This window comes from Coffea arabica, chromosome 9c (genome assembly GCF_036785885.1).
Source record: "Coffea arabica cultivar ET-39 chromosome 9c, Coffea Arabica ET-39 HiFi, whole genome shotgun sequence".
In the NCBI taxonomy this organism is placed as follows: Eukaryota; Viridiplantae; Streptophyta; class Magnoliopsida; order Gentianales; family Rubiaceae; genus Coffea; species Coffea arabica.
Window position 1 is genome coordinate 43,848,408 of NC_092326.1, and position 16,324 is coordinate 43,864,731.

At 38.3% G+C, this 16,324-nt stretch overlaps 2 protein-coding genes across 8 annotated transcripts; both read left to right on the forward strand.

Annotated features, from left to right (window-relative positions):
• The first annotated feature begins 1,798 nt into the window (after positions 1 to 1,798).
• On the forward strand, positions 1,799 to 9,541 carry LOC113708570 (alanine--tRNA ligase, chloroplastic/mitochondrial). 3 transcript variants are annotated; one of them, XR_003452429.2, is made up of 13 exons: positions 1,799 to 2,327; positions 2,875 to 2,976; positions 3,089 to 3,297; positions 3,561 to 3,739; positions 4,804 to 4,882; positions 5,186 to 5,320; positions 5,486 to 5,635; positions 5,840 to 5,950; positions 6,036 to 6,953; positions 7,134 to 7,406; positions 8,054 to 8,263; positions 8,432 to 8,703; positions 9,084 to 9,541. XR_003452429.2 is itself a non-coding variant. In XM_027231042.2 (13 exons), exons 1-13 carry the CDS (start codon positions 2,213 to 2,215, stop codon positions 9,418 to 9,420), a joined length of 2,976 nt encoding a protein of 991 aa, XP_027086843.1. In that variant the 5' UTR covers positions 1,801 to 2,212; the 3' UTR covers positions 9,421 to 9,541. The 3 variants fall into 3 exon arrangements, 2 of the variants coding, with proteins under 2 accessions (XP_027086843.1, XP_027086844.1); XM_027231042.2 differs by having other exon boundaries at positions 1,801 to 2,327; positions 8,546 to 8,703; XM_027231043.2 differs by lacking the exon at positions 1,799 to 2,327 and having other exon boundaries at positions 3,089 to 3,196; positions 8,546 to 8,703.
• Positions 9,542 to 12,346: 2,805 nt separating this feature from the next.
• LOC113708571 (expansin-like A2) lies at positions 12,347 to 15,850 on the forward strand. Of its 5 annotated transcripts, XM_027231047.2 has the most exons (7): positions 12,347 to 12,638; positions 13,199 to 13,261; positions 13,405 to 13,514; positions 13,720 to 13,901; positions 14,854 to 14,986; positions 15,084 to 15,375; positions 15,484 to 15,850. In XM_027231047.2, the coding sequence occupies exons 3-6, from the start codon at positions 13,428 to 13,430 to the stop codon at positions 15,345 to 15,347; spliced, it is 666 nt and encodes a 221-aa protein (XP_027086848.1). In that variant the 5' UTR covers positions 12,347 to 12,638; positions 13,199 to 13,261; positions 13,405 to 13,427; the 3' UTR covers positions 15,348 to 15,375; positions 15,484 to 15,850. The 5 variants fall into 5 exon arrangements, with proteins under 5 accessions (XP_027086848.1, XP_071921338.1, XP_027086847.1 ...); XM_027231046.2 differs by having other exon boundaries at positions 12,348 to 12,638; positions 15,084 to 15,850; XM_027231045.2 differs by lacking the exon at positions 12,347 to 12,638 and having other exon boundaries at positions 12,645 to 13,261.
• Positions 15,851 to 16,324: the final 474 nt, after the last annotated feature.

The window sequence follows — 16,324 nt, forward strand, 5'->3', positions numbered from 1 at the left end:
GCATAACTCCTGAGCTCGGCTGGATCTCTAGTCTACCGTGTAGGTGACCTCGGCACCTCCACCTCAGCTGCACGCTGATGATGTCAAACCACCTGACATCACCCGGGACCAGTGCTTTATCTGAAAAACACTGGAGGCACTTAATGGCACCTGCACAATACTCTCCGTCATCATACCCAGAAGGCTACAGTGTCAGGGTCAGGGCTCCTGACAGGGGACAGAGCCGTAATGCCAGAGAGTGGGTCCCACTAGCATGAGCCTTCCGCCCTGTCCTCTACTCTCCTTCTATAAATACCCCACACACACTCCCAACAAGTAAGCATACTGTTCACTCACTCATACTCTTGTTATTCTTGTTCTCATACTAACTTGATCGTCGGAGTGATCGCAGGGGAAAAGCCCCGCCTTCCACTTCGACCGTGCAACCTCACTTCATTCCACCCTAGGTGAGATAATCGAGTTCACCTCACTACATTAACAAGAGAGCTGATTTCGGTTGGACTAATTACCCGCCAAAAATCACCTCTTCAGGAATCGCTGTGGAAATAAGATTTCAACTTCCAGATCATCAATTGCTCTTATCAATTCAAGTAGGAAGCATGAACACAACATGTGCATACGAAGCATTCCCCCCTATTGTTCATAAATGGTCGAAGCTCAATTCAAATTTTTTAGACTTGAGCTCAAATTTGAGTTCCAATCCTTAATGAGGTAAAAATTTAAGCTTGAGTTTGATTCGGTTTAATATTTAATAGGCTCGAGTTTGACCATATATATATTTTTTTAATGAAGTTTGATTAAAAACAACCCCCCCCCAAAAAAAACCCCAAATAGGAGTGGGTATATATGAGATGAGTGTTTGTCCAACACCTTGTAGATGAGCCATTCTTTAAGTCTCGCATATTAGTGGATATTCAGAAATAGAGTATTCGTTGGGAGAAGGTCGGACAATTGAAAGCTCCATTTCTTTTATTATTTAGTTTTTTGGTATAAAAAAAAAGGATTAATCTTTCCTACATTGACAGTGTAGACACTGTCAGCGTTGGATGGATGACAACTATACAAAATTTGAATTTGAAATTCAAATTTTGCATATGTGTCATGGATCCAACGATAATAGTGTATGCACTGTCAGTGTATATAAAATTTACTCTAAAAAAAACGATGTACTAATTTGATATTGTATTCCACATGTTCATCTGACAATCAACGCATAATCAACCAAAAAAAAAAGGTCTCAGGCCTACAAATACGCATTCATAAAAAAATAAAACAAAAAAAAAGAGAAACTACAATCATCCAGAAACCAATACAATTACATTAAAATCCATTAATTAATTTCCTTGTAATTCAATAAAAGGTTCGAATCATTCCTCAACTTCAATGTTCTTAATCAAATCTTTTGAGCCAAATATGAAATTTTAAAATTAGGATTTTTTTTCCATAAGTGGGAGATCTTGAAATTGAATCTAATATCTTCTACTTACAATCTCTCTGATGTTACTGCCCAACCCAATCCTCCTTTCTTGATGTATAATTAATTTAATAAGATAAAAATTTTACACGAGGAAAATAAAGTGCAATAAGCATTACCCTTTCTTTTATTAATTCTAGATCAATTAAATTATATTCTAAAAAAACAAAGTCATAACCTTTATAAATGAAACTTATAAACCACTTGCACTCTCTCAAATTGGAAAAAAGAAATTACTTAGTTATTTATTAAAAATCATATTTTGTGTCTATATATAAAAATAAAAAAAAATGCAGGGTAGGTCAATTATCCGTGGGTTCTCAAACCTTTGATTCTAATACTCCCCACGTATTAGCTACCCTCACCCTGACCCTCTCCGCCAACCAAAAGAAGAGAAAAAAGAAGAAGAAGAAGAAGAGACAAAATCTTAAAGCTTTATTGATGGAAGTTTTTTTTAAAAAAAAAAAAAAAAAAAAAGAAACTGCTGACTGAAGGAGTAGCGGAATATCCTAATGCTTCTTTCGGATAAGTAAAAATTGGAGGTAGCCAAAGGAATCAGGGACCTCCTGAGGGCTGGGAAAATGGAGAGGAGGTTGATCGTAACTATGTGGACATGATATCCCATCATTCCCAGGAAGTAAGAAGAGCCTCTGAGTTGTACCTCTGCCCAGTAGAGTAGAGCCCATATGCGACGGGCATAACTACCCACCAAATTTGAAGGTAAAAGTGGCAAGTAAGATGGGGAGTTTGAAGGTGCCCTGCAGCTTTGGCGGGAAAGCAGCTCTGCTAGTCCCTTTTCCCGCTTCAAGATTCCGTGTCCCCCAATCCCATTGCTATCGTCCCTCTTCCACTGGTAAGTCTAGTCCATCCTCTATCTAAGTTTATTACTTTTATGTTGTTTATCCATCTCTTAATCTTGATGGTGATCAATTTAGGTTTGTTTGGTATTTTGTTTCGAATAACCCCCAAATAGTAGTGTACTTAGACGGTAACTGGAACTTGTACAACAAAGGTAATCTATACCCAAAATGGAGTTCCAAGAAATAGGGCCTCGGTGACTGTCATCTTAGTATTTTACTGGGGATCGCTTCATGTTGTTATAGCTTTAAGTGGAATCATCCAACCTTGACTCGATAGAAAATTGTTCCTTATATTTGTTTTAGCTTGTCCTACTTATATTTAGAGATTAATATGAGTAGCTTCATTATTTAGTGGTCAAAGTTATCGAATTTCATTAGTTTTGCATCTGGAATTTCGTTAGTTTATACTTCAGATTATGGGGCTTGGATTCTTTTCTGTTATAAAACTTCATTTAAATGGCGTAGGAGTATACCATTTCATTTTCTTATTGGTTTAGCACCTTTAAAAGTATAATAATTTATCATTAACATCAAAAGCAGGTTGGAGGAGTTTTCCTGGCTTTGTTTTACAGTCACTGGAGCTTGTTTATCCTAATAGCTCCTGTTCTGTGCATTCCGGGCGAGTACACTTAACAGCAAGAGGTACGCAATATCTTTTCCTGTTTTCATCTTGATTCTTGTGTCATGAAACCATGGTTTCTTTTCAGATGCTCCATTTCTAGAGGTATAATACTTTTTAGGATCTTGATTTCAGCTTCAGTGCAACCCGCGACTAAGAAACTTGTTGGAGATCAAGTTAAGGATCTCCCCAATAGTGGTGACTCCATTCGCCAGCGATTTCTTGAATTTTATGCTGCCAGAGGTCATAAGATTCTTCCTAGTGCTTCTCTTGTGCCAGATGATCCAACTGTCTTACTAACAATTGCTGGAATGCTTCAGTTCAAGCCCATATTTCTTGGAAAGGTGTTTTCAAGTTTTTTTTTCCTTGGAAAAAATCAAAGATGTCGAATTACTGAAGCTGCAAACACTAAATCCCTTCACACTAAGGGAAACTTGTTCATTTTTTCCCCTGCGGGAGAACATTACACCTAGCATTAATGCATTTTAAACTATGATAATTAGTCTAGCTCTTTCATGTACCATTTTGTGGTGATTTTCTCTATATAGAGTTACATGTAATGCAACTCTTGATGCTACTCTAACTATGGTAGTGCATTATTGCTCAGGTGCCCAGAGAAGTTCCTCGAGCTACAACTTCCCAAAGATGCATACGTACAAATGACATTGAGAATGTAGGCCAAACATCTCGTCATCATACTTTTTTTGAGATGCTTGGGAATTTCAGTTTTGGGGATTACTTCAAGAAGGAAGCAATTAAATGGGCCTGGGAGCTCTCCACAATTGAGTAAGTATTGCAAATTTTCATTTCCATGTTTTAGTCAATAAATCATTAATGACAGGATCTTTAAAATTACTTTTGCAATTTATCTTATGTTAGTTGCATGATTATGGGTTACACAATCAATTAAGTGACATCCACAACTTATAATTTTTTTTTTCCTGTACATATGTATATATGCATCTTTTTTTTTTAATGGATGATGAACTTTCAGTTTTCTTGCCATCATGTGCTAATCAACCCTTATGTAGCAAGTCTTCACTGGATCTGTTTTGAATCATTTTGCTTTCTGCCTTTTGTTTGCACTCTTTTTTTTTTTCCTTGGGAAGGAGGGAGCAGGACCTTTTTGTCTTGTTGGATCATTCAAAGGATACTAAGTAGGCATGTTTTGTTAACTTAGTAATTTTCTACTTTAGTTGATCAACTAAATTTTGTTTTGTTATTCTTTTGGAGAGACCTCTATCTGCTTTTACATTATTAGATTTTCTTACCACAATCTATCAACTAAGTTTTGTTTTTTTTGATGAGTGCAAACAACTTTGTCAACTCTTTTTATTGCTTTTATCTGTAAGGGTCTGTAAATTAAGTATTGGACTTGCTGAAGTATTTGTAGGTTCCAAATTGCAGCTCATCCAGACAATTTTAATATTATGAAAATGTATTTTTTATGAATGCTTGTTATATTCTGCATCATTAGATTACATTATCAGCTTACAGATGCAGCTCTGTATCCAGATCAAAATTCCATGATCACAGTTTGTTTTTTATTAAAACAGTAATTCCCTCCATGAAATTTAATAGCTCACCTAGTGATGCTTGCTATTTCTCTGAGCTTGGCATACCAAATCATTCCCCTATGTTGTACTGTTTCATGTGGGTATCTTTCCTACTATTGAAATATCTTTTTCTGTATTCCACATTGTATTTCCTGCAACTCCCGTAATATTCGTCAGGAATTGCTGCTGCAAGTTGGACTTGAAAAGTAATTTAGATCTCTGATATGAAAAGCTGGATTAGTCTACAACAGTTCACAACCATTTCAAATCATTTTTCTTTTGGCTTATTTATAGGTTTGGATTGCCAGCTGACAGGTTATGGATTAGCATTTATGAAGATGATGATGAGGCTTTTGCAATCTGGCAAGATGAAGTATGCCAGGAACATTATATATTTTCGACGTTGATTTATGTTCATTCCAAGGATCTGTGTCTTGCATCTTATGTGCATGTTATTCTTTGTAGATATTTTGCTTCACTAGTTTTTTAATCATCAAAGAATATTTTCCTTATTTCCTGGAAGAACCTATTCTTGTCAAATTAGATAGATTTTGACTATTGCGGCTGCATGTCTAACTGTGCCACAAAATACTAAACACATACTGACTATGTTGATTTGAGCGGAGGCAGAGTTGGCGGTGCTATTGACGTAATTTTATATGCTTTCTTGGTTCAGGTCGGTGTTCCTGCAAAGCGTATAAAAAGACTTGGGGAAGATGACAATTTTTGGAGCAGTGGAGTAACTGGTCCATGTGGCCCGTGCTCGGAAATTTATTATGATTTTCATCCTGAGAGGGGAGAGTCAAATGTCGTAAGTTTTGATCAAGTTAAACTTTCAAATGCTGCCTTTTCTTTTTTCCTGTAGTTATCTTCTCTTGATTCTTGAACATTATTTATAAAGTACAAATCAGAATTTATATTTCTACTTACATTTTTCTCTTTGTTATTTTCACTGTTCTGCTCTGATGATAATCAGGATCTCGGGGATGATACCAGATTTATAGAGTTTTATAATCTTGTTTTCATGCAATACAACAAGAAGGATGATGGTTCACTGGAGTCCTTAAAGCAGAGGAATATAGATACGGGGCTAGGCTTAGAGCGCGTGGCTCGAATTCTTCAGAAGGTAGTTGCTTAGCCAAACATTGATGTCCTAAGGAATGACAACTTAGTTGATGTCAAAGAGACGATATTTATTACTGGTTGTGTCAGCATTGAGAGGTTGTTCAAGTTTGGCTGTTCCGATCAACTGAATTTCCATTTGTAACTTGTAAAATGGTTCAACTGTTTCAATAGCAAATTATTCATGTTGTAAACTTTGAATCTGCAGGTTCCGAACAATTATGAAACTGACTTAATCTTTCCAATTATAGAGAAGGCGTCTGAATTGGCAAATGTCTCATATGCTGTTGCAGATGATTGTACCCAAAGATATCTCAAAGTATGTGAAAAAGAATTTATTCATAAATTATACCATGCTTTTATCTTTGTTCTTGTTGTTATTCTGCCTTTTCTACTGTTTTCAGACTATTGGAGATCATATGCGCGCAATTGTTTATCTTATATCAGATGGGGTCATCCCATCCAATATTGGTAGAGGCTATGTAGTACGGAGGCTTATCAGAAGAGCTGTTCGAATGGGCAGGTTACTCGGAATTAAGGGAGATGGTCTTGGGGACATAGAAGGCGCATTTTTACCAGTTCTTGCAGAAAGAGTGATTCAATTAAGTACGCATATTGATTCAGATGTCAAGAATAGAGCTGCCCGCATTTTTGAGGAATTGAAGAGGGAGGAGCTACGTTTTGTACAGACACTTGAGAGAGGAGAAAAGCTTCTGGAGCAAATTTTAGCTGAGGCATTGCTAGATTCGGAGAAAAGTGGGACTGCTCCTTGTCTATCCGGCAAAGATGCATTTTTATTGTATGACACATTCGGGTTTCCTGTGGAAATAACAAAGGAAGTCGCTGATGGACGTGGTGTAGGTATTGATATGAATGGTTTTGATGCTGAGATGGAGAACCAAAAACGCCAATCTCAGGCAGCACACAATGTCATCAAACTAGGGGTTGAGAATGGTGCTGATTTGACAGAAAAGGTTCCAGACACGGAATTTGTTGGGTATGACACCCTTTGCGCAAATGCAGTGATTGAGGGTCTATTGGTAAATGGCAATCCTGTCATTCAAGTTTCCGAAGGAAATGAAGTAGAAGTTCTACTGAATAGGTCCCCATTTTATGCTGAATCTGGAGGTCAAATTGGAGATCATGGTATTTTATATGTCTCCAACGCTGGAAACCATCAGAAAGCTGCTGTTGAGATAAATGATGTTCAGAAATCTCTAGGGAACATATTCTTTCACAAAGGCACTGTCACGCAAGGTGTTATAGAGGTTGGTTTCGAAGTTGAAGCTGCAGTGGATGCAAAGCTGAGGCAAAGGGCTAAGGTACTGCTTATATTGCTGCAAGTTAGCATCCATTTTAAATTGGTGTGGGACTGTAGAAGCCAATGTTGCAGTTGGAAGATTTTGCAGTTTATTGTAGATTGTATTATGGATGTTAAGCTAGTTTTAGAATTTTCTTGTCTTTCCTGCCTCGCACAATTTTGACAATATTTGGTTCTCTAGGTTCATCATACCGCCACTCATTTGCTCCAAGCAGCACTAAAACAAGTACTAGGTGAGGAAACATCACAAGCTGGTTCCCTGGTGGCTTTTGACCGCCTTAGGTTCGATTTCAATTTCCACCGACCTGTTACGGATGATGAGCTCATGGAAATTGAAGGACTTATAAATAGATGGATTTCGGATTCAACACTTCTTGAAACAAAAGTTATGCCTTTGACCGATGCTAAAAGAGCAGGAGCTATTGCCATGTTTGGAGAAAAATATGCAGATCAGGTATAACTTCCTTAGCTACAACTTTCAATACGTATATTGAATGGTCTGCATTGCATATCCAGGTAGCATTACGAGAAAATACAAATCTGGTTTGGAGTCTGGAGAAAACCTATGGATCTTGATTTAGTTAACCATTTTCTAAATGCCATACTTACAGGTGAAACTTTTGCTGCTGGCTGCTCGCATGGAAGTTTAATACATGAAGAAAAATTATCTGCTATGCTTTTTCCTATTGAATCTTTAAGACAGGAGGATTCCTGGAAGATCAGCAAAACATGCTTACATTTAGACAATTTAAATCCACAATTAACCTACTATCTGTTATAATTTGTAATGCAATTTGAAATTACTTGTATTCTACAAATCCCAGATTCTTTTATCTTGGTAAAGCAGCCAAAAAAGAAATCAAACCTGTTTGGAGTTAAAAACTGGTTTCTACCAATATTCATACAGGAAAAATAGGTTGTAACGGATGTTCAATGACCTAGTGCTTTGATTGACAAAACTGCAATCTGTGAGTAAAAGAAATGGGTTTGATACATGCTACTTCTGAGGAGTAACATCCTTCTAATGCCAACGGGGAAAAGTAGATTTAGCCTCGATTGGTTTGCTGTTTTTGAACCTTTAAGTACCTTCATGACCCACAGGTTCGCGTTGTAGAGGTCCCAGGGGTCTCTATGGAACTCTGTGGGGGCACCCACGTCAACAACACCTCTGAGCTGCGTGGGTTTAGGATAATATCTGAACAGGGGATTGCAAGTGGAATCAGGCGAATAGAAGCTGTTGCTGGGGATGCATTTATTGAGCATATCCTCGCCAGAGATAATTATATGAAGCAGCTTTGCTCGACTCTCAAAGTATGCTTTACTTTCACTCAATTCACTGCTTAATAAGTTTTTGACGTTGTATCTTGTTGCCATGTGGATATTTGTGAGAAGTTCTTTTCATCTTTTGACTGAAATTTGACTTTTTATCCAGCGTGAGAGTAACAAAGTACTCTTGAGTTTTTGTCTTCTTCGTTTCAGATGAACAAATCCTCTCATTCTGTTTTTTGACTGGATCTTTCTAAACGAGGAAGAAGTTGAATATCATTACTGGCTGTTTTCATCTGTTGGAACTAAAACTCAGTATTGGTGAAGGTAAAAGCTGAAGACGTCACAACAAGAGTGGAGGCACTTTTGGAAGAATTACGAGCCGCAAGAAATGAAGTTTCTGCTGCAAATGCAAAAGCAGCAATCTTCAAAGCCTCAACAATTACGTGCAAAGCATTGTCTGTTGGAACTTCAAGAGAAATCAGGTAAAAGTATTACTCATTCTGCATATACATGCTGACAAATTAAGTGTAGCTGGGTTAATCAAGCGAAGTTACTGAAAACTTCATATGGAGAAATATTTTAGCTTTTGAACTTAACAATGAGAATTCAAAGAACGCCGGGGATCTTCAATTGTTATGAGCTTCGAATTCCAAAAGGGTTTCGGGTCACATCTGACTAATCACATGGAGCAATTTGATTAGCCACTGCGTTGCACAATTTTATGGGCACTTCAATGTGGAATTCCTGTTTTATTTGTCTTCACTATAGTGTGTGAAATGGAACTGATTGAAGAATCCAGATGATGCATGACATCAAAAGAGGTGGCTGATTCTGATGTTTGTTGTGATATTTGGTTACCCAGGGTGCTAGTTGAGTCGATGGATGATGTTGACGGAGATGCGCTGAGGAGTGCTGCCGACTATCTATTGGATGCATTACAGGATCCAGCAGCCGTGTTCTTGGGGTCCCGCCCGGGCGAAGGAAAAGTGAGTCTCATCGCTGCTTTTAGTCCAGGGGTTGTTGAACTGGGATTGCAAGCAGGAAAATTCATAGGGCCTGTAGCTAAGATGTGTGGAGGTGGAGGGGGAGGGCGGCCTAATTTTGCTCAGGCGGGTGGAAGGAAGCCTGAGAACCTGTTAGGTGCCTTGGAAAAAGCTCGACAAGATCTGATAGCGATTATATCCGAGAAGGCAGGTTGAGAACTTGAGAGAGTCACATCCGGGGAATAAGCTATACGGGCACTAGTTAGCGCAATGGATTTTTTGTTCCGTGTCACTCTATGTTCCACTTTTTATTATATTATTATTCTTTTTTCATAAATATCATATTTTTATTTCTTCAAAATCCAATTATTGCTAATTGAGTATAAAATATATACAACAATTTTTAAAAAGTAATATATAATAAAAAATTAAAAAATAAAGTAGAAGATTCATAAAAAATTCTCCTTTTTTTATGCATTTTAAATTTTGAGTTTATTAAATTTTGTGTTATTCAGTTAATAGTTATTGGATTTTAAAGATACAAAAAGAATTAAAATATGATATTTATGAAGAAAAAATAATAATATAATAAAAATAAGAGAGAATGTGACAAAAAGAAGTGAGACAGATGATCTGTTGTTGCTAGCTTGTAGGTGGATGGCAGTTGCTGTGTAGTGTGTATACCAAATTACACAATGTGGAAGCAATTATTGACCCAGTGTTACGCTTTGTAATAATGGATGAGAAAGAAATTTGAGGACTTTAAGTAGGGTGGCAAAGGGGGCGGGGATCCCTCCCTCGGCCCTGCCCCACTCCCTGCCTCAATTCCCCACACCACCTGCCCTGCCTCGCCCTGCCCCATTTTTCCTATGAGTGATAATTTGGGAGATGGGATGGGGCTAGGTATCATCCCCCACCCCTCGGCCCATTTAAAATAGTGGGAGAAAAATTTTCCCTGTCTCCGCTCCCGTCTTGCCCCATCCCCCACCTCTTACTTCCCCAGTGGGTGAGCGTAGGCAAGCACTCGCTCTCGTTGCCGTCCCTAAACTTAAGAAGTGTTTATTATTGAGTTTTAACTCTTTTTTTTTTTAAATACTACAACCACACATGCATTACTACTTAGTAATAAGTAGCAATTTTGTTTTTCAACTCCAATAAATGACTTTTTGTTGAAATAATTAAATCTAATCCCAGATTAACCTTCAAAAGCCGGCAACTCTTGAAGGCAATCCAGGGACTTAACTACCCAATCCAAACCCCTCCCCAGAACCAATGTGGGACTATTAAACTAAGACTGCAGAGCACCTGCTGCTAAGTATGTACTAGCACCCAATACCCCAGAATTTCCAATTGTTTGTCTTTCTTCAACTCCAGTAAATGACTTTTTGTTGAAATAATTAAACCTAATCCCATGTTAACCTCCAAAAGTCGACAACCCGGGATTTAATTGCCCGACCCAAACCCTTCGGAATCGATGTGGAACTACTAAACTAGGACTGTGGAGCACCTGTTGCTAGGTGCGTACTAACACCCAAAATCCCAGTAGTAATGCACCTGCTGCATTACTACTTAGTAGTAAGTAGCAATTGGTTTGGTCAAGATTGCTACAACAATTGTGAAATGTGAATTCACATCACAGTGACGTGAGAAAGACGGTGGACGCGTACTTCGTCCATTGCATTACTGCTCTGCTAGAAACAGGGGAAGACAAAAAGGTCCTCTCTCTAACTGAGTAGCTGTTATGTCGGTGGTCTTGGAATTAGATTGGGTCTTAGAATTGGATTGGGCCGGCGGATTTGGATTTTTTTTTTTTTGTCAAAAATATTTTCAAAAATAGTTTAGTTTGTTAGTAAATCTTTGGAGACGGGCGCTTGTGCATAGGATGAGCGAAGCAATCATAACAACACTCACCCAAAATGTCGTAATTGTATGATGTGTGTCCTATCTTCTCAACAACGAAACACGTCAGCTTTTCTTATTTAGCGGAAGAAAAGTCCTTTTTTTAGCGGAAAGATTTGTCCCTATTAGGGGTGCAAACGAGCCGAGGCGAGTCGAGTTTTGACCTTATCGAGTCGAGCCTTAATTTAATTTCATTGAACTCAAACTTGAGCTCGAGCTCGACGAGCTGGTAATTTTCAAGGTCGAGCTCGAAAAAAATAAAAAATAATTATTTTATATTTTTAAAAAATAAATAAAATAATATTTTTTCTTAATAAATAATAAAATATTAAGGATATTTATGTAATTTTACTATTAAAAATAAAAAAAATATATATATATATATACTCGAGCTCGCGAGCCTAACGAGTTTAATGTTTTGAGCTCGACTCTGGCTCGAGCACCTCGAGCTCGAGTCGAGCTCGAATCGAGCCGCTCGCGAGCGGCTCGATTCGTTTGCACCCCTAGTCCCTATCTATCCCATTGTGGGCAATTCCAATTTTTTTTTTTTAAAAAAAAAAGAAAAGAGAAGAACAAGTACTAATCATTAATTGCCAACCATTGGTCCATGCCAAACTCCAATTACTAATATGTGGATGACAGCTAAACTCAGAATTCTGCTTTTTAAACCCGCGTTAGCGTCCTGCTTAGCTTAGCTTCCAGTTCATTAACGAAAAACACCCGTACTTGACTCATCATCTCTCGTCTTTTCTTTTCCTTTTTTTTTTTTTTTTCATGTCGATACGGTAGCTTCCTACGTTACAGGGAGAATGGGGACACGAAGAGATCCTGAAATAATTCAAAGGGGACTGAACCATCATCGGATCGAACTGATCCACCTGAATTTTTTAAACAATGCCGCATTTAATTGTGACAAATTGGTGGGAGACAAAGTTTCAAACCTTATCAAACATTGCCTCACACCTCACTAAGTTTTAATGCATTGGTGATGGCCACCGTTCCTAGATTTACCCGCAGTTAGCAGGGTTGATCAGAGTACAACGTCTGGAAATTTGTTGATTGATTAAATTGTCCACAACATTTACGGTGTGTTTAGATTGTAATTTTTCAAATGTTTTTTGTCAACATATTTTTCAATCACTTTTTTTCGTTGCATATATCAAATTATTACGGTACTTTTTCTATAAAAATGCAATCCAAACAAACTTTCAAAGCAACTGTTTAAACACACCAGCTGTTACCAGCTGTTAAACGCACGGGATGATACGTGTTTCTAGAGAGAGAGAGAGAGAGAAGGGGACGGCGGCGAGGGAGGGAGAGAGTCGGTGGGCGCAGTGAATTGCACCCAAGGTGGTGAGGAGAAGCTCGGAGTCCACGCTGACCGACCGACCGACTCGAGCAACAAAAGCAAAGGCTGTTTGTCAAACGAGAGAGGGAAGGGTCCCCAGCCCTGTGCCCACCCCAATCCAACGGCAGAGCTGGTTCTCTATTCTCTGTCTCAGCCGCGTATGCCCCATTGATGTTTTGATGCAAAGGTGAGTGGTATCCCCCTCTCTCTCTCTCTCTTACTTTCAAGAACTACAGTATTCTTAGTGACATAGCCAATTGCTATACACTTTTATCACTGTAAATATACTACGGCTGGCATGGCATGCCACCCCAAGAAAAAGAAGAAGAAGAGGAGGAGGAAGAAGAATGATGAAATAAATAAATAAAACACCCCACCCAAATTCAAAGGTATGCTATAAATATCCCATCATCACTCATCAGTGTTGTGCTCTCCAAGACCAAGAGACGAGTACAGTTACAGTACACCCCTCTTGATTCCTCTCTTCTACTCTTCTGTTTCTCTCCTCTTTGATCCCCTTTCTTTCTGCATTACTGCATAATTACACGATCTCATCTGGTTGGTTGACAGAACTCGCTCGCTAGCTTCCATATATAATTATCAAATATACTAGTAGTACAACAAAAAAATTAGGCAGATAGTAGGTGAGGCATTAGACAATTACATCTCCCAGAATGCCTGCAGTCGTCGACCTTGCTTGTTTATCATGTCTGTTGCTTCTCATATCCTCCTCCTCTACGGCCACAGCTTGTGATCGCTGCGTCCACAGCACCAAAGCTGCTTTCTTCAACAAGGCATCTGCACTTCAATGTACGTCTCACTCGCTCACTCACTCATCAACACACTTTGTTTAATTTCTTAAATGATCAACATCTCCTATACATGTAAACTTTTTCTCCGTTTCTTTCCTCGTCTGTCACTGAGATAATGCTGCTATCATCAAATTAATGCAGCTGGTGCTTGTGGGTATGGCTCAATGGCCACAAGTTTCAACGCTGGCCACCTTGCGGCTGCTGTTCCTGCCATTTACAAAGATGGAGCAGGTTGCGGCGCATGTTTTCAGGTACACACTTATTTTATACACTCCGCTCAAATTCCTTTTCTTTCTTTCTTTCTTTCTTTTTTTTTGGGTTAATTTCCTTTTTCAGTAGCAGTATTGTTCAAATGTTTTCCATCAAGGTTGCCATGATCTTGAACAATGATCAAGCTATAATAACACTGCTAACTTATTTACCTGCATACTTATCAGTGAAAGATTGCAATTGCAGATAAGATGCAAGAACACACAGCTCTGTACCAAGCAAGGGGCCAAGGTGATCGTCACGGATCTTAATAAAAACAATAATGAGACGGATTTTGTGCTTAGCAGCAGAGCTTTCAGGGCCATGGCTGTGCAGGGCAAGGATCAAGACATTTTGAAGCTTGGCATCCTTGACGTCGAATACAAGAGGTCACCACCAATCCTATGTTACTAGTACTTATGATATATTATACTGTTAGTATAATACTGCTGCTGCTCCAACACAGCTCAATCCGTGCCCAGACACTTTTCTTTTCTTTTCTTTTCTTTTCTTTTTTAAAACATTTTCAGAGGGATCCGAAGATACCATTTTAGTAGTACCTAATAATACCAACTGCGACAACATTTTCCACTTTGTAGATAGCTCTTCTAGAACTCCAGGTCTTTTTTTATTGGTTTTTTTTTTGGTGTTTTTGGGGGGGGGGGGGGGGGTTGTGTGTGCTGTTGTGGGTGGTGGATTAGAAACTCCATCATTAGTTCCTAATACGATAAACTAATTAATCGTATTGTGGGGTCCGGGCTAATTCGATCATTTTGTCTTTGTGTTAGTAAAGCTCAAATTAAGATTATTGCTGGTAATTTGGATAGAATATTATTTAAAATAATTATTGTATCATTTTTTATGATGTGATGTATATAAAATAAAAAATAATAAAAAATATAAAAAAAATTAATTAAAAAAAATAGTTTTAGGATGCCGGCGAAATATTTCAGATTTCCAAACACACTTACTAGTAGTACTAACACTGCTTAGATGTAATGTGGGCCTAAAGTAGCCCATTAGCATTCGCGTCAGGTGGGGGCCCTTTTGTCCGGGAAATAAGCAGCTAGCTTAGCTGTAGAGGTCGTAACATGACCGTTACACTTTAAATACTACTACAAAGGCATATACAATAATGATCTGATTACATTTGTTGATGTTCAGACTTTGAGATCCACTTGGAAAGCCATACCTACCACATACATATTGTATATATATGCTTTTTGTCTCCTTAAATTTTGGTTGGTTGGTTGGTTGGTTGGAGTGTCCATAAACATAAACATAGTAGAGTGCTAACTAGCAAATGAAGTGCATATGAACGAATGGTTTTGGTTGGAGCAGGGTTCCTTGTGATTACAGAAGGAATCTGGGCATTCGCGTGGAAGAATCAAGCCAGAAGCGTAGTAATTATCTAGCCATTAAGTTCTTGTACCAAGGTGGCCAGACGGAGATCGTGGGTGTTGATGTGGCTCAGGTAAACACTCCAACCCTGCATTTGATCAGTTGTTGCCTCTCTTTGTCAGGAGGAAATTAGATTCTGATTGGTATTTTGGTTGATGAATTTGACACAGGTTGATTCACCAAATTGGACTTTCATGAGCCGAAACTACGGCGCTGTCTGGGATAGCAGCAGAGTTCCAAGCGGGGCGTTGCAGCTCCGGGTGGTGGTGACGGCTGGCTACGATGGCAAGTTTGTGTGGGCTAAAAATGCGTTACCTGCGGATTGGAAGAATGGGATGGTCTACGATTCCGGTGTCCAGATCACTGATGTTGCTCAAGAGGGTTGTTCTCCTTGTGATGATGGAAGCTGGCCAGCCACCGCCCGTTTAATATAATCTCTTCCCCACCGCTCGTTAAACTTCAGTAATTACCCACTGATGTTGCTTGCTTACTGAATAAACATTAAAGCTTGGTTTAGATTTCCTGCACTTACTTTTACTCACTACTACTGTTCTTGTTTTATATATGTAGTGGTTAAGGGTTTTGGGAGTTCGCAGTAGCTACTGCAATTATTATTTGTTAGTGTTTCCTTTCCACAACTCTGGGACAAGCTGAAAGTGGAGGGAGAAGTGTATTTGTTTTCGTTGCCAAATAAGAAGCAGAGCGTACATGAGGAGGGTCGGCATTCGCATTTCCCATCATAGCTAGGAAAAGTTTTGTGCCCCTGTATATTCTACACTTTGTATTGTGACTTTTAACACACTAGGAGGTGGGTACCGCGATTGCCCAGAAATGTGTAGGATTGGTTAGCGCAAGTCAAAAGGCATGAAGTGCTTAGGAGGAATTTTGTCTGAGAAAAACTTGATTGTTTATATACTTATTGATTTTTTGGTTTGCATTGACCGTATTTTGATTTGCTAGTTAAATTAAATTGCTTGCATAGTAAAAATTGATTCGGAAACTGGAAATTATTTATTTTTGGATGTTTGGCTCAATTATATTTCTTTTAATATTATGATAATCACAGATAATTAGTGTAGAAATGAGAATTTATTGTAAAACAAATAAGTATGTAATAAAGGTAAAGAGAATAAAATAGCAAATATAGTTATAATGCGTGGTAATTATGATTAAATATACATAGTGGAAAACACATTAAAGGCAACAGTAATGTATGCAAAATAAGTAGAAGGTCAACCATTGATGTTGAGATTGTTTATGTTAATATTTTCAGCATTAAAAACTTCATCCGTTGAGTAGGATGTGATTATTTCATAAGCTGCACGTTTCATGGGTTTGAACTTGGAAGGAGAGGGCTTAATGTAGCACAGGAGTAGCTTTCCTTGTAAAGTATGCGCAAGGTATTGAGCAA

Bases quoted from the DNA above. Each gene is read 5' to 3' on its own strand.
- LOC113708570 (XM_027231042.2), top strand. From the start codon at position 2,213: ATGGGGAGTTTGAAGGTGCCCTGCAGCTTTGGCGGGAAAGCAGCTCTG. The intron at 3,298-3,560 runs GTGTTTTCAAGT...ATTATTGCTCAG, and splicing joins AGCCCATATTTCTTGGAAAG to GTGCCCAGAGAAGTTCCTCG. The intron at 6,954-7,133 runs GTACTGCTTATA...TTGGTTCTCTAG, and splicing joins AGCTGAGGCAAAGGGCTAAG to GTTCATCATACCGCCACTCA.
- LOC113708571 (XM_027231044.2), top strand. From the start codon at position 13,126: ATGCCTGCAGTCGTCGACCTTGCTTGTTTATCATGTCTGTTGCTTCTC. The intron at 13,262-13,404 runs GTACGTCTCACT...AAATTAATGCAG, and splicing joins CAAGGCATCTGCACTTCAAT to CTGGTGCTTGTGGGTATGGC. The intron at 14,987-15,083 runs GTAAACACTCCA...AATTTGACACAG, and splicing joins TGGGTGTTGATGTGGCTCAG to GTTGATTCACCAAATTGGAC.